At 43.3% G+C, this 21755-nt stretch overlaps 2 protein-coding genes across 8 annotated transcripts in view; one reads left to right on the top strand and one right to left on the bottom strand.

Moving 5' to 3' along the window:
- lrba (LPS responsive beige-like anchor protein) overlaps nt 1–21755 on the top strand; it is a 177564-nt gene that overhangs the window by 82645 nt on the left and 73164 nt on the right. For 4 of the 7 annotated variants that reach the window (XM_052083595.1, XM_052083597.1, XM_052083596.1 and 1 more), the window contains exons 36-38: nt 2569–2735; nt 18370–18494; nt 18609–18623. In XM_052083595.1, coding sequence (XP_051939555.1) covers nt 2569–2735; nt 18370–18494; nt 18609–18623 — 307 coding nt within the window. The remainder of the gene's footprint in view (nt 1–2568; nt 2736–18369; nt 18495–18608; nt 18624–21755) is intronic. The other 3 variants (XM_052083599.1, XM_052083602.1, XM_052083601.1) reach the window with 1 other exon arrangement.
- Nucleotides 1–21755, bottom strand: part of mab21l2 (mab-21-like 2) — a 30153-nt gene that overhangs the window by 2308 nt on the left and 6090 nt on the right. The gene's annotated exons all lie outside the window — the stretch shown is intronic.

Below are 21755 nucleotides of genomic sequence, written 5' to 3' on the forward strand. Positions count from 1 at the left end.
ATGACGACGGCCTGGAAACTCAAATTGAAAAAGAAGCCAGTTGTTTTGAGGATGCGGTCAATGGAAAAAGGGTCCAGGAAAGTTACATTTTTGCCGTGCTACCGAAAGAGGCATGTTTGTCAAGCGACAGGGAACATTTAATTTAGTTTGCGCGCTTGCCTCAACATTCCCCCAAAAAGACTGCTGCGTCTGTCCTTTTGCCATGTTGACCTTCATTAACATTTTAAAGTCCGCTTTGTGGGAGTGACCCGGGTAGTTAACTCCTATTTCTTGTCTGCTTAAAAACAAGCCTAACGCTGTGGTTTCATGGTGCTTGGACGCTAATGCTGAGGGCTGAGGCTTTAAATTTGAACCATTCCGAACTAGGCTTTGGTCAAGCAACGGCTGAATGAAGTGTTTGTTTATGCTCATGCCATCGCACTGCAGACGTTGCAAATCCATGACAAGAGCAAGACAGGTGTAATGGAAATGTTTACTATCTGGACCTTGGTAGTTGTCTTGGCATAATCATGCGCTTATTTTCGACTCGGTGAAGGAGTACAGTGGTACCTCTACTTTCAAAATTAATTGGTTCTGGAAGAAATTTCTGAACAAGAAAATTTTGTAAGTAGAGACGCGTTTTCCATGTAAATGCCCTAATCTGTACCAAGCCCCCCTCCTTCCCACCCAAATTCAGAGATAAATGTTTTCGAAAGCATCAAAATGCATCAAAATATATAACGGATACATGTCACAATTAGATTGTTGCACAATAAATGAGAGGTGTGCATAATGTAAAAAACAGTCATTTAACTTTTAACTGCGTCCTTGTTTTTTGCCCTCTTTAGTTCACGTTCTCTCTCAGAAGTGTTTTTTGCCCGGCGTTTTGTAAAAAAAAAAACATAATCCTTTTAACAATCCTTCGAAAATGTCCAAAGTAAACATCGCATAGTGAGCGATCGCCCGACTGATGAACACTTTTTTTGGGTGATTCACATTTACGGAATGCTTCATGACCTGAGGGACGAATGACAAGGATGCTGCATCGATACACATCTATCTACACACACACAGACACATACGGTAGAGGTCCCTCTTAGCCAATGGGATGCCAGTATAGTGCTCGGTAATAGTCAATGGCGGAGCAGCTCCAAGTATGTTGCGTTCAGGAAACTCGGAGCTGAGACTAGTTGCCTATACTGTATTTCTATCTTTCGTATCTTGACATTTTTTCCGTAACCAGGCAATATTTTCCTGTTGAGGCGTTTTGTAACTTGAACATTTCGTACGAAGAGACGTTCGTAAGTTGAGGTACCACTGTATGTGGATCATTCACACAAGGTCTTTTGGCAGGGTTTGCAAAAATAAGAGCCTCCCCGATAGGCACTGACCCTTAGAAACTGAGCGAAGGATGTCTGTTCGGTTACATTGCTGTGTTTTATGGATTCTTCTGGCCCGACGATGGCTGCGGTAGGCTCCATCATACCCGCTACCCACGTAAGGATCAGGCACTTCAGATAATGGATCGATGGACGAATTATCCACGCTCCTCCATTTGACACATGTTGTACGTATTCCCTTTTTACTTTGGTGCCTGGATCTCCTCTGACAGATGGTCACATGACATTCGCAGCCACCATTTTGTGGACTAGATTCCAAACGTTTACGCCCCCCCCCACTCCCCCGCTGTACTCCCTTCGCTCATCACACTCGCTCTGAGGGTCAAGACCCACTCTGATGGCGCACAAAGAGACATAGATTGATAATTAAGGCGCTTACACCCGCGGAAAAAAAAAAAGCCTCCTCTAATGTGATTTATATCTATGGATCTTCTGTCAGATATGAAGAGGAAGCAATTTATGAAGTGAACTTTTGGGAAATGGGTTTTTAACCATCTGCCATGCATCATTGTCTCTTAAGACTAATTTTATTACAGGAATACGTGGAAAGTCAACTTGATCCTTGCTTTTGAGCTGTTTCCGAACAGGAAAAGCATTGGTTCAAAAGGCTCAGTCCCGATAACATATTCCGACAGAGAAAAATGTCCTAGGTATCGTGTGATTGGGTGTGCCGCGGGGCATTAGTAGCCATGTGTCCACTGTTATTAATCAACATGACACCAGGACTGGAAATTACCAACCTTACCCTCTTTTCTCGCCCCCTTCTCACTCACCGTAACTCAGTGCATTTTCTTCGAGAAATTCCAGGGCTAACTAGAAATTCTTGAATAGCACCGCAGCTGCGCCAGATTAAAACTTTCATGGTATCCTAGTAGAATGATTTTACATTGTAGAAAATGTTGAAATGTGCTTTTTGGAAAGATGCGCTTCCTGTGTGGGGAGTGTACCTTCTTTGTGCAGTTGTGTGGATGGTCAAAGAAATGACATTTTTACGTTTAATCATTTCCCCCATGCTGATTTTGATATTATTCATTGATGATTTCAGTTTTTTGTTTTAATGTGTTCGGGGTCAAGGGTGATTGTGCAAGGTGAAGGCGGTATGCCGTCTGTCGGGTTCTTGAATGTAGTAAACATTTGGGCGGTCCGCCACAGCTGTTTAACAATTTCACCCCCCGTTTGTTTCCTCAAGTCGAACTGCGCTCAGTATTCGGCCGAGAAGCGCGACGAGGAGAAAATGTGCGACCACCTGATCCGTGCCGCCAAGTACCGAGACCACGTGACGGCCACGCAGCTCATCCAGAAGATCGTCAACATCCTCACCGACAAACACGGAGCCTGGGGGGCCTCCTCTGGCAGGTACTGATCAACAAAAATATTCAATGAAAATAAAACGTAGGAAAGAAAATCCCCAAATATGACAAGTCATTACAAGCCCGAAGCAATAGTGATTCCGGGAATATATAATGCATTGTTTGCTCAATACGGTATTAACGTTAATACCAATTTGAAACTCTAATTGTCAAGGGTTTATGTTTCAACTCCTTGAAGCCTTCGAGTGTGTAATGTCCATCTGATGATGCTTGTTAGGCTGCCACAATCCCCAGAGGGTCTCGATGTATGGCCTTTTTTTTGGTTTTGGTTTTTGTTCGTCTTGTACTTCAGTGTCCACGTCTCTCTCATTCCTCCTCCTTTTCTTTTGTAGTATACAGACACAAAGGCAGTTCCGTTTTCAAATGGAAGCTGGTGTTCTACACCAGCCCTGGCCTCAAAGTCTCCTATTACAGACCTTGGCGGCTATTGATGCTTTTCCTAATGGCCGCCGATGGGCGTGCTGAGCCATTGGCACAGGGCCTCGCAGCGCCACTGCTCTTTTCATAAATCACAATCAGTCTGGTGCTGTTACGTCAATATTTTTGGTCAATTACTGTGAAGGTCAGGTGGCGCGGCTTTCGCACCAGAGTGGCAGTGAACTATGCGGGGTTCTCTTTGCGGAAACATCTGTTGCAGAGAAAATTGTAAACAAATAAATAAAAAATCTGATACCTAGCGGCCCGGTATCCAGTGGTTAGCACGTCGGCTTCACAGTGCAGAGGTACCGGGTTCGATTCCAGCTCCGGCCACCCTGTGTGGAATTTGCATGTTCTCCCCGGGCCTGCGTGGGTTGTCTCCGGGTACTCCGGTTTCCTCCCACATTCCAATAATATGCATGGCAGGCTGATTGAACACTCTAAATTGTCCCTAGGTGTGAGTGTGAGTGTGAGCGTGGATGGTTGTTCGTCTCTGTGTGCCCTGCGATTGGTTGGCAACCGATTCAGGGTGTCCCCCGCCTACTGCCCGGAGACAGCTGGGATAGGCTCCAGCACCCCCGCGACCCTAGTGAGGATCAAGCGGTTAGGAAGATGAATGAATGAATGAATGAATCTAATACCTATGGGCCCACGTGAGGGATATTTTATATATTAAAAAAATTGTATCGGAAAATACACCAAAAATAGAGAGAAAGTACACTATTAAAAAATGACTGCGATTGACTGGCAACCGGTTCAGGGTGTCCTTCGCCTACTGTCCAAAGACAGCTGGGATAGTCTCCAGCACCCCCGCGACCCTAGTGAGGATAAAGGGGATCGGGAAATGGATGGATGGATTAAAACAGAATTAAATATGAGCAAAAAATAAATAAAATAAATGGAACCAGTTGAGGCGGCCCGGTAGTCCAGTGGTTAGCACGTCGGCTTCACAGTGCAGAGGTACCGGGTTCGATTCCAGCTGCGGCCTACCTGTGTGGAGTTTGTATGTTCTCCCCCGGCCTGCGTGGGTTTTCTCCGGGTGCTCCGGTTTCCTCCCACATTCCAAAAACATGCGTGGCAGGCTGATTGAATGCTCTAAATTGTCCCTAGGTGTGAGTGTGAGTGCGAATGGTTGTTCGTTTCTGTGTGCCCTGCGATTGGCTGGCAACCGATTCAGGGTGTCCCCCGCCTACTGCCCGACGGCAGCTGGGATAGGCTCCAGCACCCCCCGCGACCCTAGTGAGGATCAAGCGGCTCGGAAGATGAATGAATGAAAGGAACCAGTTGATGAAACGGGCCTGTGAAAATGAAAAAAGGAACACGTGTACCTGCAGCCTCTTCAGCAAGGCATTCTTCAAATCAAAGACAATGTACACCCACTCTTATAACCGTTTTGTTGCACGCACCTGCTTTAAAAAAAAAAGCATAGTTCCCAAAGTTTCCCTTCAATAAAGAGTCGGTGAATGAAAATATTATCTCCCGTCTGGCTGCTGGGAATTGTTGCCGCCGTCTGATATCACCGTGACCCGCCTGAACGCAATTTGTGTCTTAATATCCCACTTCCCAGCAGCCGCGGCCTCGAGAGGGAACAGGCGTTATGTGAGTTGTAATTTTTTTCCGCCCCCATCCTTCGTCTTTGTTTGTTTGGTTCGCATCCGTTGAGGATTGCCGCCTACAGCATCCGTCGTTTTCCGCGCCCTCGTCTGTCACGTCCCGCTTCAGGACGTCTCCCGCAAAGCGGACGGATTGGGACTATCCGTCCATCCGTACACGTCAGCCTGTCCTATTTCCTGGAATGAAAGCGAATATCATGCAGTGTATGCTTTAACGCAGTCTGTCCACGTTGTGTTTATTCAGGTCAGGTTGCATGTTTCATATAAAGTCGGCCGGTATGATGGAGGATGCCCGTCTTGCGGTCTCTTGGGAAACACTCGACCCTTTTTCCTTCTGTCTCTTCCTCATTCTCATTTTTATAAACTGACTAATGTCGCGTGCATTCTAGATTGTTATAGCTCACCAGGGGGCGCTACATTGGATTTGTATGCCTGACAAAAAAAATCACGGTTGCGCTCATAACGCGTTTTCATGCTGACAGTTTGGAGCTGAGCTTTGAAGCTCCAATCTCAGAACTGCGCCGGGCACCAAACGCATTTCATGACATTTAATGAAACATTAGGAACTGCTAGCGAGTCGTGTTTATTTACATCGCGAAAGTGACGAAATAGTCTGAAAAGACTACTCAGGCGCACAAAGTGCCGCAAGGTCTTCCCCAGAAACTGTCCCGGTCGAGTTTTTCAGCATGTTCCTCAGCAACACCTCCAGGAAAGTGGTCCTCCTCAGGACCAGTCCCAGTAGGTTGATTCAGAATCCCGACAGCAACAACCTCTCTTTAATCATCACCACTTAGCCCCATTCCAAGCAGGAGACATGTTGAGGAGCAGAGTGAAGCGGCAGAAAAAGAGGCCAAATAGGAATATGAAAATGTATCTCGAGTTGAGATTGAACCGTTTTTACACTCATAGCAGCCTTAATTTCAGAGTACAGAACTCCAAATAAGAGTATGCTATAGAATTTGCTGGCCTTTTTTTTACCTTTCTCGACCAGTAAATTATCCAATAAATGAGGGAATAACAGGGAGAGAAATCAACATCAGCATTCGATCTTGCTTGTAGCTGGAGCACGAAGTGAGTTACATCTTCTGTCCCTTAGCTAATTTGATCTGCGTACTGGAGTATCACAATACATGCACCTTTCCAGCCACACTCGCTGGTACCGCTAGCAGAGTCCCTACTCAGCCGGGCTTCAGAATGTATGCCATACATACAGGTGACGTAAACCATTACGAGTGGTGCAGATTGGAGCAATCGAGGACATGGGGCACGAATAAAACATAATTGTTTTAATGATCAATTTCCTTTTTATGATACACATTTTCTCCTGAACAACTCTAGAGAATGCCCGGGGCAACCCATCTCTCTGGTGTTTTTGTCTTATGGCCGCATCAGCATCCCCTTTTCATTCAGGCTTTATTCCTCCGTGCCGTCCCCCACTTCCTCCTCCTTTTACTCTCCCTCATACGAGCAGCTCATTTTCTGCAGCAGAGGCGCTCTAATGGACACCCTTAGGCTAGAGGCTTCCCAGCCGAGGGACATCCATCTTTTTGGCTTGTCACACTCCCGCCCGGCGAAAAATCTTTGTGATGTGCACTCCAATTTTTCCCCACTAAATCAAATCTTCCGCCCCTTCAGAAAAAGACGAATGCGCCGCGAGGTCGGCGCGCCGCCGAGGAAATCAATACGGGCAAAATTTAAACAGTATGGCCCGTATTGATTGCGAGATGGGACATGGACAGCTTTGTAACCCCTCTGCTGGACAGTTAGCTGACCTGTAATGGACAAACTTGATATTAGCATTACTCTTTCATGCTGTGCCGTGTCATTTTGCCACTATGCCCCTGAGAGATGGAAGGAAAACACACTCAAGTAGACTTGGACCATGTGACAAAAGCCATTCACATTTTTTAAATGTCACTGTACTTGAATGTTTTTGCTCTTTTTGCTTTAACTTAAATTTCCTCATCAAATGTGCATCCCACCCCGAAAATATGGGTGGTAAAATCTAAAAATAAAATAAACCCAACAAACTTGCTTGCTTAATCAAGATGGCCGATCTGTTCAGGTTCAGAAAACAATTTGAATTAAGAAAAACTCTTTCAAATTATGAAAAATTTTGTGCAAATTCAACGTTGGGACAAAACAGCCGAGGGAAAAAAAATCTATTCACTTTTGATATTAAGGTACTGTGTTTGTCCATTGTCTCATTCCAAATCTGCCAAAACAATATTTAGGCCTTCTCATGTTCTAGTGTAGGGCAGTAAAAGCCCTGCTTCAATGGCAACCAAGTCATGTCTGCCATCAAGTGGTGAATATTGATATTACAACATAAACTTAGTCGATGCATATTCGCAGTTCAGCACCCGCAAATTCGCGTGCATGAAGCCCATATTGAATGCTTGTCAGCGTTTTCTAAAGAAATTTGTGGGGCTTATGTGTTCATAAAAAAAAACTTTACTCAAAGGTTAAGCCCAACTGAATTGTACATGGGCAGGGTTTCTACAAGGATGAGCTCGAATACCACAATTTGAGAATCACTGTATGAGAAAATTTGCCCAAACAAATACCAATCAGAAGGTGATATCCGAATTACTATATATGGTGGGGGGTGCCTCTCTAATATGGGCAGAGCATGGCATTGAAGGTTCATGCTCGTTTTGAGGATTGGCAATGAAACAAACTTGAGAAAAGGCCTTGCTGAGCTTCACACTTCTTCCATCGAGTTTCCTGTAGACAGTTGCACACTCCACGGCGAGGACAGTCGTGTTCACATCACAAGACAAATGTGCGCGCGAGAAGCCGCGGCAGCTTGATGAATCTCTCCCGGGACGCTTCTCCGTTACAGACCTAAATCACAATTATGATACATAATTGTGAATGTATCGCACGCGTTCAAGCCGAGGCCTGCACTATGTCTACGTCACCCCTTCTCGTGCAATTTTTTTATTTTTTTGGGGGGGTGCTACCGGCGCAGGACTGAAAAAGGAAGTAGGACTTCGGCACGTCAATGGGGATTATCAGCGCTTCGTGTACACGCACCCTCGGAAATGCATGACACGATACGGGCAGGAAGACTGAGAGAGAGAGGACGGATGAAAGGCAGAGTAAAAGATTTATCTCAAGTGAAAATAAAGATATCCTTTCCTCTTCTCGCAGTGTACGTCAGCGAGTATACAAAATCTGCATGCAAAACGTTCGGCGGTGTTGTTGGCTGACTGAAAAAGTCAGCGTGCAGAACAGCTGGCAAACAAATAAATATTCCCAAATATTTAGTAGGTTCATTTTAAATCATGTGGAGCGGCACCACCCATTTTCAATTATGTTACATGTTTATGAGGAAAAACATTCAAAGCAGATGTTTGTCATAAAAGTCAAATCAAATTAAATCCGAGTTGCGCACGGACACAATTTCTCAAAGGAAATACTGGAAATAAAAATAAGATATGCAAACCTGGGAGTTGTTTTGTTACGACCGCTGGTAATGGCCCAAATCCCTCCCCAAAAATCAAGCTTCGACTTACCTCGCCAGTGATTGCCAGTGATTTATTCAGCCAAAGATTTTTACTCACAAATGGGCACATCTTAAAAGGAATCATTGTGTGTGTGTGGGGGATCCCTTTTGTGTGGGGTGTGGGGGGGTCTTTCACTTGAAAGTTGTTGGGAGGATGTGGGGGTGGGGTTAGATTATGGAAAATAATTACTTTAATTCCCTGATTTTGTGAATACAATGGACCCCCGCCCAACTGCAAAGTATTGACACTCATTCTAATTGCCAACTCATTCACTGCCAGTGATGGCTATAGACGTCAAAGATTGATTAAATAAAAAATAAACGTTTAAAATGGGCTAGCGGTAAAGAGGTTAACTCCCTCAGTGTCATTGCCCACTATAATAAGTCAGCAATCAATTTTAACTGGGTTGGCAGTGAATGTGTTTAAAAAAATGTGAGAAAGGAGTTTGTTGGGTCTAAAAAAAAAACAAAAACAAACTGATCTTGCGTTCTGACTTGTATAGAAATCCGTGTGACATTTGCTGCCATTGGTATGGAACGTCCATCGTAAACTGAGCACCCCTTGCAATCATTCACGTCATCTATTGTAGCCATTTAAATATTTTTTGCTCTGCTTTTCAACATATTTGAACACAAAACTGGACCTCACGCTGAGCGGTTGGCAGCTGCATCTCATTCGACTACAATTAGCCTTTGCCACAGTCCATCAAAAACACACAATACGAAGAAATGTAAGCTAGCCCTAGCTTCCCGTTATGGAGATGGATATCGTCGGACAACCTTCAGTCGACTGAGTTTCGGGATAAAAAGGATGTGTCCGATGACCTGATCTGACAGATGTGAAATAACAGCGAGCATCCTACCGTGCGACCAAGCTCGTGGATATGTGTTACAAGATAACCCCAAATGCTAACATTTACCTCCGCTGTGTATACAGTGCAGTGGTCGGGAACTGCAGCAACGTGTCACGGCGGAGCGTATTGACGGCTGAGGATGTGCATATGTTAATATGTTAACACGGCAGAAAAGCTGTCTCGCAGATGTAAATGTTTGTTCGAGCGTTTGGAAAGAAGGTGAAGTTCAACGGCTACTTGATAATAACGTCTTTTTATTCGCATTCATACAAGCATGACAGTGATTCATTGTTTTCTCTTAATGATTTGAAACGTTTGATAACCCAAAATACATATTTTTATTTTCTTTAATCATCAATCATCATAAAATCTCAGAGACGGCACGCCTCCCAAAGAATCTGGATTGATTTATGCACCTTTTGGCATATAAAGGTACATGTCCTTTTATTTCAAATAATGAGCTCAAAGTTTTGGGTTGACATGCTTAATGAGGGCTCAAACGATCATATTTTAGCATAATTTCACTGTAGTTTCTATTTTGGCCTTGTCAAACTAAATGACCTTTATTTATTTATTTATTTGTTTTTGGTCGTTCACAATGGTCGCGCTTTCAGACGACCGGATAAATTTCATTCTGTGACTCAGACCGGGCAAGATCTCGCACTGCAAGTCCGTCGCCAATCAGATGCAGCTGTTGACGGCGGCATTATGTGCATTTGTGTTGTTTCGATGTTCAGGAGAGATTTAAAAAAAAATAATAATAGAGGATGTGCTCATTCCTGGATGCTATTGAGAGATTTTGGCCACTTGAGTAGTTTTAAGTCTCTCTCGTCTTGAGCACTCTGAAGCAGATCAAATCGCGACCGTCATCGAGTTATCGCATGCTGTGCGTACAAATGCTTCTGCATAATGGTCGTGTTTCCTCCCGCCAATTAAATTTTAATACAAGTTGCCCTGTTGTTATCCTTTCTTGTAAAATGTAAACAAACATTCAAGCAAGCGTTGGGCACCCTTGTTTCTTGCTAGCCGCACGAAATAAGAACGTTGCACCACAACGTGCGCGGTGACGTCATTTTCCCTAACTGGAATTGATAAGGGAATCGTTTACGAGTACGGCAAACTGTGCCAGAGAACCGGTTTTTGATTACCATCCCTCGGTGCGGTAACAATAAAGCTATTCTGATTCTGATTCATCACATTTTTCTCCCGTTCGATAGAGAAAGGTGGTTCGAAATATGAGTGTTTTGAGGCAACAAATTAAAGTCTTAGGTCAAGGCACCACAGCACTTTGAAACATTCTCTTTTAATCATGTCTTTGGATCCTCTTCAACGTGGTCTGCTTAACAGCTACGGAATGCCTCGCAGGTCGCGATGAAAGATGGGTGCTCTTGGCTGGACTTGGGTTGCAACTCTCAGATTTATGAGTTTCATATACCCTTAAGAAAGTATATGGCCACGGTCACGATAAAAGGTGGGCTGATCAATATCTGAATGAAAAAAAAAACCCTATCACCCCACCTCACTTTCTCGCCAGGTGTAATATGTGGCGCATATCGATTGTCAGGGGCCAGTAGTTAGTCAAAGGCTATCTCCTTTGACTAACACCTTCACCACCTCCTCTTCCTCCTGATAGATTGGTACACTCAACCACAGCTGTAATTACGCCCGAGCGCCAGCAGGTCATTTATTTTGCCGCTTTCGCCGTTTGATTCCCTCCCACCGCAAAAAAATGGGCTTTATCTCGGGAATCCAGCACTTCCTGTTACTGCTGAGGAATAAACGGGGACATGTAAAGAAAACGCGCGAGAACAGCCTCGGTGTTGAACTTGACTCTTTATCCAAATAGCAGGCATCTCCACAAAGCCCCCCCCCCCCCCCCCCAAAAAAAATATACATGTATACTGTATGTGTGTGTGTGTGTGTGTATATATATTAGTTAGTTAGTTCCGCCCGTTCCTATTTGGAACATTGGGCGACGAGTTTCCTCCATTTGGTCCGGTCACTGGCGACCCTTCTTGCTCCATGCCAGCTGACACCCATCTCACTGAGGTCTTCTTTGGCAGTCTGTCTCCACGTCTTCTTTGGCCTACCTCTCTTCCTCTTTCCACCCTCTGGCATCCAGTCCATGGCCACACTTGCCGGTCTCTCTCTTGGCAGTCGGAGTACGTGGCCGATCATTTTCCTTCTCATTTCAGAGACAACGTCTGACAGTTCAGCCACTCCTGCCTTCTCCATCATATATCAATATATATATATATATATATATATATATATATATATATATATATATATAATTTTTTGTTACATCGTCTTTTTCTTACATGCTTAAGTAATGAGTCTATTTGGAATGACTACAGTCCTTCATGCTGAGTACACCGTAACAGAAATTTTGGATATATAATGGTTTCCAGACAAATCAGTTATTTTGTGTAGGAACCCTTTTTTTGGGGGGGGGGGGGGGGGGGGGGGGGGGGGGGGGGGGGGGATTGGGTTATCGCTCAAAGGAAGGTTTTAAACCTTTTCTTTATTTTGCTGGTTGGGAAACTCCTTCTCTGAGTTTCAATTAAAAATACCCACAAATGAGCTTGTATGGGCTAAAATTTTGGTGGGTCTCCCAATTCAATGGGTCACAATTTGCTGCGACGCTTGATTTACCACTTGATTTCAAATTGGCAAGTGAAACATTTTTTGTTGTGAAGAGAAATGTGGTGCTGTAAAATATATATCTTTTGTAAATTTAGAAATATTTTTTTTTGCTCCATGAATTTAGCTGTTATGGAGATCGATCGATTTGTTTGTTGTTGTTTTTCTTGTGGAAAAATTCCACAAATTTGACAGCCACTTTTCATATTGCTACTATTATTCTTCTGACGATGAACAAACTTTTTCAGGGGCCCCGCCATTCTCAAAAACTCAATTTTTACGAGTATCCTTTATTTTTGTGCTTCTGAACTTCCTTCAAAACTCCCTCAGTCGTGCAATCTACAGTTCATCATAATTAAAATTTTTAAATTGCATTCAAATTTTGGCTTATTTATATCTACTTGAGACGTCAAAATGGATCAAAAATGTTTTTTCTTGCATCAATATTGATGAAGTGAGGGCATTTTTGCTCATTTGTGTTGCCAGTCAATGTCGTTCAAATACTTGTACGTTCTAAACATTCTAAACCATATGACAGGATACATTATGATCTATGGTTGTATATTTCTTGTTTTTATCCCCGTGAGCGAATTATCCCCATCTAACCTTGAGCTCCTCTGCTGTTTTTTTGTTTTTGTCTTATTTTTCGAGGTGTGACAGACACGCGGCGCTGCGCCGTCAGATTTGTCACCGCTGCTCAAGAGCATCTCTGAAAGCTGGAGGTCAGGGGATTATTAAAATGGGCCAGTAATGGCAGAATTATGCAACCTGGGTCCGGCGGATGGCCCTCATTACACTCGGCAGCGGCGGTGATAAATGGCCATAACAGACTGTTGTCAAAAACACGGGGAGGAAAAAAAATGGACGCTTCATCAAAAATACAGATGGTGCCACTTCAGCGCGACTCCGTATTTACAAATAATTGTCACATCTTAAAAAAAAATTTTTTTTTACACCTGCTTGGATACTATGTTTTGCCGACTTTGATCACGATTTACGACATGTTTTTATCATCACCGTTTAGATGATCGTGTCATTGTGTGCCTTTTTTGACCCCCCCCCCCCTTTTTACTGAGTGTAATTGGTGCTAATTGTCAAGGCGCACATTAAGCTGCTGATAATTAGGCCTCAATTTGCATCCTTTCATTTCGGGTGAGGTACCGGCAGCCCCTTTGCCTCCCACCCTGGGGAGCACTTTGATCTGCACAAGCTGCTTGGATGTAACATCACCGCATCTTTTTAATTCGGAGTGCTTTTTGAAAGTGCTTGGCTGAATTGGAATTCATTGGCTCGAGTGGCTGCTGGTTACACCGTGTGTCCTGGAATGACAAAAACTCACTCAAATCATCGGTCAGCCTTTTCTTGCGAGAATATCACATTTATTAAAACAAAATAAGAACCCTTTGAAGGTTGTTGCTGACAGTTTTGGAAGCCAGTCTCGTGTTTCTTTGACCCGAATGTTACCTCATCTCCCAACCATTAGCCAAGGGGGAATTAACATACAAACATATAGATGCTCTCTTTAAAGCTGCATGGTGGGAAATCATCCGGCTGGGACTTAATCACAGCAAACAATCTTGGGCGGGAAGGTGTTTGCTCCTGTTTTTTTTTTTTAATTTGAGTCTGGCGACGACTCGCCAGAGTGCTTGGCTCTTTGTCAAAAGAGCGTGGCAGTGATCGCCCCACATGACAAATCCTCAATCTTGGCCTTTCTCCCCAACATGCGCTTTATGCAAATGGCACTCCCCCCCCCCAAAAAATTATCCCTGGCACTACGCAGCGGCACTTGAGCAATTTGAGGGGCCCCGCCAATAGCGAGCGGCATTAATGTCAAATAAGCGAGGGGCAGGAAATCCTCGACTCTCATTGACCGTACAACCAAATTAATTTAGTGGAAAAGGTTATGTATGACTGTTTGTGCCCAAGTGCAGTCACTTGTGGTGATATATGAAAGCGCCTTCGCTCGCTCGCTGCGAGAAAGGTCATCTCGTATCATTTACATAGCGGCGACATTTGCCGTACTCGCTCACACGTTCGGGAATGGAAGGAGAAATATTTCATGGCGCTTTAAAGAACATTTTTGCCAATCTTGGATGGCAAATAATTTGTCTTAAGCACACTGAAAAGGCCACGGGAGGACGTTGAAGAACCGCAATGCATTTATGTTTAAGGCCAGCGATTTCTCATTGATTTAAAGAAAAAAAAAGTTTTAAAGAGCAATTCTGCCATTAGTTGCGATTATAAACAAAAAAAGAATAGCCCTGGATGCCTCTTTCATCAATCTACACGAAATTCGGTTGATGCGTCTGTCATGAAAAGTCTGATGGATGCATGCCCAAAAATAACTAAATTTGAAAAGACATTTTACTGACCGAAATAAAATAAAATTGTACTTGACTCGTGCCATATGTTTAGTAAAGTTCTAGTTCCCCAAAAAATAGTGACTAAAACTAAAAATGAATTAAAACAAAAGTCAAAGTGAATAAAAAATTAACTGTAACGAAGAATTAAAAAAATATTGGTACCCAATTTGAAGCCGCCATTTCTGTGGTAAATTGCATGAAAAAGGGGCCTAAATATCTGAAACCAATTTCACTGATTGACATAAAATTGGGTGTACCGTATTTTCCACACTAAAAGGCACACTGGATTTATGAGGCGCACCTTCAGTGAATGGCCTATTTTGTAAATGTTTTCATACATTGGGCGCACCGCTATTATAAGACGCAATCTACAATGCATCCACTAGATGGAGCTACACTCAAGGAAACACCAACAGAACGATCAGATGTCAGTAAAACTTATTTAATAAAGCAGCGACACAGTTCACTTAACCAACAGCACGTTATAACATTGACTCGTTAACGTTGCACTGTCTTGCCGCTGCTCTATTTCCGTGTTCAACTGCATAATCGATCGCCTTAAATTTCAACATGTCTCGAGCAAGGAGCCAGTTTGGGGTCGAAATATTACCGTAATGACCGTACACAAGGCGCATCGGATTTTAAGGCGCTGTGAGCTTTTAAGAAAATGGAAGGCTTTTAGGTGTGCCTTTTAGTGAGGAAAATACGGTACATGTCAACCGCAACAAGATTTGCGATAACATAAAATTTTGGGGGGACAAATTCTTGGGAAAGTTAAGATCAAATTTGCAGGCAATCTTGAGGCAAGCTCCTTTCCTCTTCAGTAGTTGTGGAAGTACATTCGGCGGTTCTCGACTGAAACATGGTCGTTATGTTCTGAGGTGACTTTGCTACATGACTTTACACAGCACTCGGATCGGATCAGCAAATATTTAGCGTTTTCTGCAAAATTGGTGATCGGTTATAATGTGATCAACCACTGACATTGGTCGGAAACGCAAAATAAGACTTCAAAGCAAATGCAATCTCGTTCACTGCAGGGACCTTTTGTGCTGCTGTTAATAATTCAAGTTTAAAATTTATTATTGGATTTTCATTACTGATTTTGGGTTCATATTTTTCCCCCCTCATGCATTTCACCTACATGCAAATTCTGGCTACTTTTGGGCTGGGCTTGTCCCAATCCACCATAATGGGAGCGGATCGACTGTACAGTAAATTAGTTAATTGGTCCATCTTCTGATTGGATCAATCATCGCTTCTTATTTTTTAATCTGTGATCGGCGAGTGAGTCTCAACTGAACCAGAGGAGGTGTGGTCTAAAGCATTGGTAGGCGAAGTGCCTCGAAGGACAGTTTTGTACTGTGATCATGGAGGTTCTGGGGTGGCTTTGCTTGTCCGGTTGTGATTTTTCAAATTTATTTTAAAATCTCTGTGAATTAATAATCAAATGTGAACAGCCGGCACAGAGACGAGTATGTGGCTGTGGTTCATTGTCGCATGTTCTCTTCTGTGGAAGCATTTAGTGTACCTTAGACACCCTTTTGTGTGTGTGTGTGTGTGTGTGTCATGTGCTGTTCTGTGACACCAGTTTTAAGACTGTATAAATTTAGCTCTTCCCTTGCTGAATTTAGAGCAGATTGGCTTAACGAGAAGGCCATCCAAATGCCTTTTTATGAACGCACTAATTCGTAATCACACAAAAGTGGTTCACGTGATCCACCGCACATCGGCCCCCCCCTATCCCTTTTTGTTATTTTAATTGTTGTTATTTTGAAGTGCGGTGGCGACTAAGGCGAGGCAGTAAATCTTGCCAAGGATGCGCCTGAGCGGGATGAATGAGCGCTGAATAATTTATCACTTTTGCAGAAGCGCGAGCGGTCGAGGTATATTTCACGCTCAGCCCTCATTAGGACCCCCATTGTCACCCCCTTCTAGCCCGACACTAGCAGAGGTTGTCGCGTGCCCACCCCCCCATACTTTACCATCCTTCCTCTGACTAATTACTCCAACTCACCGCTTCACCTTCCTGATGGATTAATGTGCATTGTGTGAGGCGCATAGAGGACTCCCCCAAGCACCCCCCCATCGCCCTTTCGATAGATGAGAGACATGTTGTGTCCTGATCCAGAGTTGAATCATTATTTTCCTTCCATGAATACCATCACAGGCAGAATGATGAAATGCACACAATATCGCAGGCAAACACACGGTGGGTATGCACGCGAAAGGTTCAAGACGCAAAATGGTTACCGCTCAGTGAAGTGCGGTAGACCCGGACTAATTGCCAGTTTCAGTGTCGCCTTGAAGTACGATTTGTCAGGCTTTTTCGTGATACAAGCCGTCAGTCGAGATTTTTTTCATTTAGGTTTTTTTTTATCTCAAGTTCAAATTCCAACTCACTTTGCAATAGCAGCATTTCAGCAAATAGTACAAAGTTCTTTAAAAAAAGAAAAAAGAAGCTTCAAGCTGTTTCATGTCACTCTGTCTGAGTTAACTGTCTGACCGAACATCAAGCCGAGAGAATTACTTGTGGTGTATTTTCAAAACAACATAGCTTTACCTTATGGGAGGTCCGCACAGCTAAATGCTAACAAGTAATGCAAAACATCCATAGCATGTGCGCACTTAGCGTCGGTTGTCTGTTTTTGAAGTATGGCATATTTCAGCATAAACAGTGAAGCAACAACTTACAGTTCATATCGAAAAAAAAAATACAGGCATGTATTCTTTATCCTCATTGAAAAATGACGATTATATTATAGTATCTTTCCGAGTTCTTCTCAAAGTAGTCTTTTCTGATTTGTTTGTCTGCATGACTTTGCAGCATTATACTGCCTCCCAGTGGTGAACATGGGCACACCAGAAGTAGCAGCACAATGAAATGACTTGCAGCATTAAATTATGAGGCACGGGCCGTGTGATTATTTACAGTACATTACATGTATTTTTTTTGCGCAGCGTTATAAAGTGCTCTTTTTTTCAAGGAATGAATTGAACTTACTGTATATCTCATGATACCGCTCGTAATCTCCTGTAAAGCTCCTCAATGTTAGTAATCATAGTAATTTTATAGTGACAGGGTGGTAATAGTGAGTTGGAGCCATCCCGGCTGACTTTTTGGTGTGAAAAGTTGAGGACACTGCGGATCGGCTGCTCCTCCATCACATACAAAGCTCCAACAATGGGATATGATGTAATCTTGTCTTGGCTTTTCACTAAACTTCATGATTTCTATCTGATTTGAGTTAACAGTCGGTCCTTGGCGGAGGTCTGAATAGTTTTATCCATAAGCTGATACATAATGATGCTTTTTAACCCCCCCCCCCCCCCACGCACACACGCACACACACACACACACACACACACACACACACACACACACAAACAAACGTCTAGGTTTTAAGAGGCCCGTTTTGTAGAAATTGTCGTCATTTTCTCCCGCAAAGCTCTTTCAAGGGCCGCAGTGTGATCGTTGCCATTAGAGAGGAAGATTTGCGAGGCGCCCCCATCTGGAGCATAAAGCACGCCGGGGTTCCTCTATCAGCCGCCGCACTGCTAAAACCATAACAACCCCCCCACACCTCCCCGCACACAGACAGCACACACTCCATACATGACCAGTTTGTGAAATAATCGCCATTAAAACACACCAAAAAAGTTTTTGTGACCCTATCTTTGTTTTCACGTTCAACCGTTAGTGTCTCTCAAATGCAGCATTCTTTTTCTTGAAAGATGTTGGCCAGCACATCAAATTGAACGTCACTGCTATCAATCAAATACCAAGTACTATCATCACTAAATCAAATCGGCGTCCCAAAAATATGACATAATTTCGCAAGCCAGTAATTCTGGCAAATCTTGTTGAGCTAGATTTCATAGATTTCAAGATAATTGCTTTGATTGTAGGCTCAAGTGTATATCAAAAATCAGGCAATGCACCTGATTATCAAAATAAAACGTCTTTCAGACTCTGATCCAAATGTTTTGATTTTTTTGTTCAGTAGCTCAGCGCGAGCCGATATTCAGTGTTGCCACAAATGGCTACCGGTTCGCGGCCGCCCATTTGGCGATAGCTGCTCTGAAGGTTTTGACAAAGATTGACACACAATGCAGCTTTCTTGGGCCCGGCCCGAGCGCGAATGCAGGGACGGGCCGGAGCACGCTGGCGAGGTAATTGCTAACACATGTGCTCGTACCTTTCGCTGTCTCGCTGCAGCCGGCCCAGGGAGTTCTGGCGCCTGGACTACTGGGAGGACGACTTAAGACGGCGTCGCCGCTTCGTCAGGAACCCCTTCGGATCCACCCACTCGGAGGCCACGCTCAAGGCCGCCGCTGACCATGGTAAGTCGGCTTGCTACTAGCTGCTAGCGGCAGGTACCACAATAAATTCACTTGTGATCTGAGTGGCAACAGCTTTTAAAATGTTCATTTTTCTGTTTCTTTGCTACAAAACAGTGGCTGGTATCAGTGGTAAGTAATATTTCTATCCCCTTTTTTTACTTTATTTTGGGAATAGTTCAAGAGGACGGTGTGCATTTTTTTTCACCATTTAAAATGGGTGTCCGAATAACATGTTTGTCACATGCTTTTGCTAAAATACGCAAAGGCTAATGAACACAAATAGCGCCTTCCGCAGCCACTATGCGGACAACTACTGGATTCTGGCCATTTGAAACTCAATGCAGCTCAGCTTACCATTTGGTTTTTGATTGTGTGAGAGTATAATCGGGCTGGTTGAAAGTGGCAGATGTTCACCTAGCCTAGCTTATGAACGGAGAAATTGTGTGTCTGTGTGTGTGTGTGTGTGTGTGTGTGTGTGTGTATAGATATATTTTTTTAATTAATCAAGCGGCCACTCAGCATGTGAGCCGCCAGTTGCCCATCCCTGTGCTAATTTACAGATTATCCTGAAAACGACCTCCCTCACCCGCCCCTTTAGTCCTTTGGCTAGCATTTAAAGCACCTCACACATCAAGTTTTGCCTTTGTTGCCTGGTTTAACCAGGTCAGTCAAACAAATCGGTCGCTTCTGGGTTTGAAAGCCACAAGATTGTCATAAAAAAGAAAAGGGGAAAAAAAACGACATTGATTACCCTCGGCAGGTGTTAGTGTGCTCCATAAGAATTTCAACATTTCAATGAAATCTCAAAATGTGGCCAACTTCTTTTGTGCCTCTCTGTCATAGCACAACAACATCAGAGGAGTTTAAAAAAAAAGCCCAGTATGCTACCCCCTGCCCTGGGAATAGATCATTAAAATAACTCAGACTTTATTTTCCCCCCTCCGATGTAACCTTTCGTCTTGTTTTCGCCGACCCGACATTTGTTGCGGAAGCGCGACTGGAGATGAGAACGTCGGGCCCTGGTTTCCAAGCACGGAGCGCAAAGGTCATATCTGGCTGTAATTATGATCATCACACGCATGCAGAGGGGCAGGCAGAAGAACATGACTGGGTGGGGTGGGGGGGTGCGGGTGGTGCGAAAAGAAATGCACCTTCTCGCTTTCTTTTAGGGGACAAGGATGGACCTGAATTCAGATTTGGCAGGGAGATGTCGGCGGGGTACAAGCGGGATTTCTACGTTATGAACAACTGTCGTCGTTCACGGCGTGCCAAGATGGTCGCAAGGCTGCCGGTAAATCACAGCCGGCTGTTTACGTCTGAAAAGTACCACCTCGCCATGGCCAAGGGGGGTGGCCCTGAAGACTAATGTTTGTGTTCTGGTCATCCAACGACTTATTTTTGACAATTTAATTGCTGGACCAAGAAAAAGTGGAAAGTTAGCCGCTTTCCTTTTTAACGAGGCCTGTCAGCAACATGCTATTTAGAACTTGGCTATCGTCGTGATCGTTTTTGGTTGGCTCGCATGATATATATATATTTTTTTAAGTCTTGTTTTTTTTTTCAAAATCATTTTTAACAAACACAAATAATAATATAGCGCAACAGTTACCAGATGTCATGTTTTCAATCCGAAAAACAACCAAAATCTTATATATATATATATTTTTTTGCATTAGGACGTCTTGATTTTCGATATTGTAAAAGTAATTGTAAATGTAAATTCTCAATTTTGTGACTGTTTCATTATCATTAGCCTATAGGCTAATTCCTTGTCTTCAATTCCTGAAATCTTGTACTAATGACTTATAGCAAATGTTTGCACAAACTGAATATGATGGATATTTTCCGGTTTATTTAACACCGACGCTTAATAGTTCCCAACTACACACTTGGTCGGACAGCAATTCTTTTTTTTTGTCAAAAAAAAAACATAACCCAGTGTAATCGTAGAGTGATATTGTGTATCGTATAACTGTATTATTTATCTCCAATTCATTTCAAATTTAATTTAATTTTATTGCATTTTTTGGTGTTTAAATTCTTAACATGGAAACTCATAAAACACTCGACTAGATGATAACACTGCATGAAATAATATGCATTAAATACATATAATGTACAATATTGTGTTAATACTGAAAATGTTAACATGTCGATTGACTACTTTGGTAATCTCGGGAATGACCTTACACATTCATCCAAGATATCTTTCAAGATCGAGCTACTCTAGTGTGGCTTTTAACAGGTTGCACATTAGGGTGGGTGGGGGCGCGTATTCAAGTGAAAAGCGTCAAATTTGAAATCCATCTCCGTTTTGGAGCCCCCCGTCTTTCATGCCCACCGGCCTGGTGTGAACACACAGTCATGTGGTACGTATTAGGACTGGGGGGGCACTGGTAGTAATTTCAGTGCTGCTAACTAAGGAATCCTCCAGGGAGGCCTAATTACAGGAAGAGCATTCTAAATATCAACCGGCTGCATATTTTCTTCCATGACAAGGGTTTTTTTTTTCCCACGGGCCCCCACTCTTCAAAGACGCAAGTTGCAGCTGTGCATGTTTTTTTTTTTTTTTTTACTTGTCTTGATCCACCTTCAGGTGTTGATGGAAGACAACACAACAATGTTTCACTGAGTGACTGGATTAAAAAACATTACCCATGCGCATACACACACACACACACACACACACACACACACATACCACCAAAGCAGTGTCATGATGTTTGTGTGCATGCGCGGCACGAGAACGTTTATAGCACGTTAGCTTTTCCATCCCGCAGTGTCTGTGGCGTTACGGTAGTCCCGTTTCAGTGCAGGCTCATTTGTTGCTTTGGTGGGATCTTAGCATGCCGTGACATGTCATGACAAAGGCACTCATTTGGTGGATATAAAAAGACGACACACCCCAGTTCACATTCAGGTTTTTGTGATATTAAAATATTTTACCAAGGTGTGCAATTTCAAAACTTTTCCCACTGTGTCACCTCTAACCTTAATTGCTGTGAATTGGAAATTTCTCCATTGCGAGACTAATAAAGGATTTCTTATCTTAATTAAAAATATATATTTTCGGCTGGGGAAGTAAAAACAACTGAGATAATGTTGCACAAGTGCACACACCCTCTAATAAATGGGGATGTGACAGTGTTAACAATGAACCGGTCAAATTCAAATTGATGTTAAATAGAAAGTCAGCGCCCACCTGCTGCCATTTAAAATGCCTCTGATGGTGCCCAAATAAACTTCAGCTGTTGTAATGAG

Source organism: Hippocampus zosterae, chromosome 13 (assembly GCF_025434085.1).
Source record: "Hippocampus zosterae strain Florida chromosome 13, ASM2543408v3, whole genome shotgun sequence".
In the NCBI taxonomy this organism is placed as follows: domain Eukaryota; kingdom Metazoa; phylum Chordata; class Actinopteri; order Syngnathiformes; family Syngnathidae; genus Hippocampus; species Hippocampus zosterae.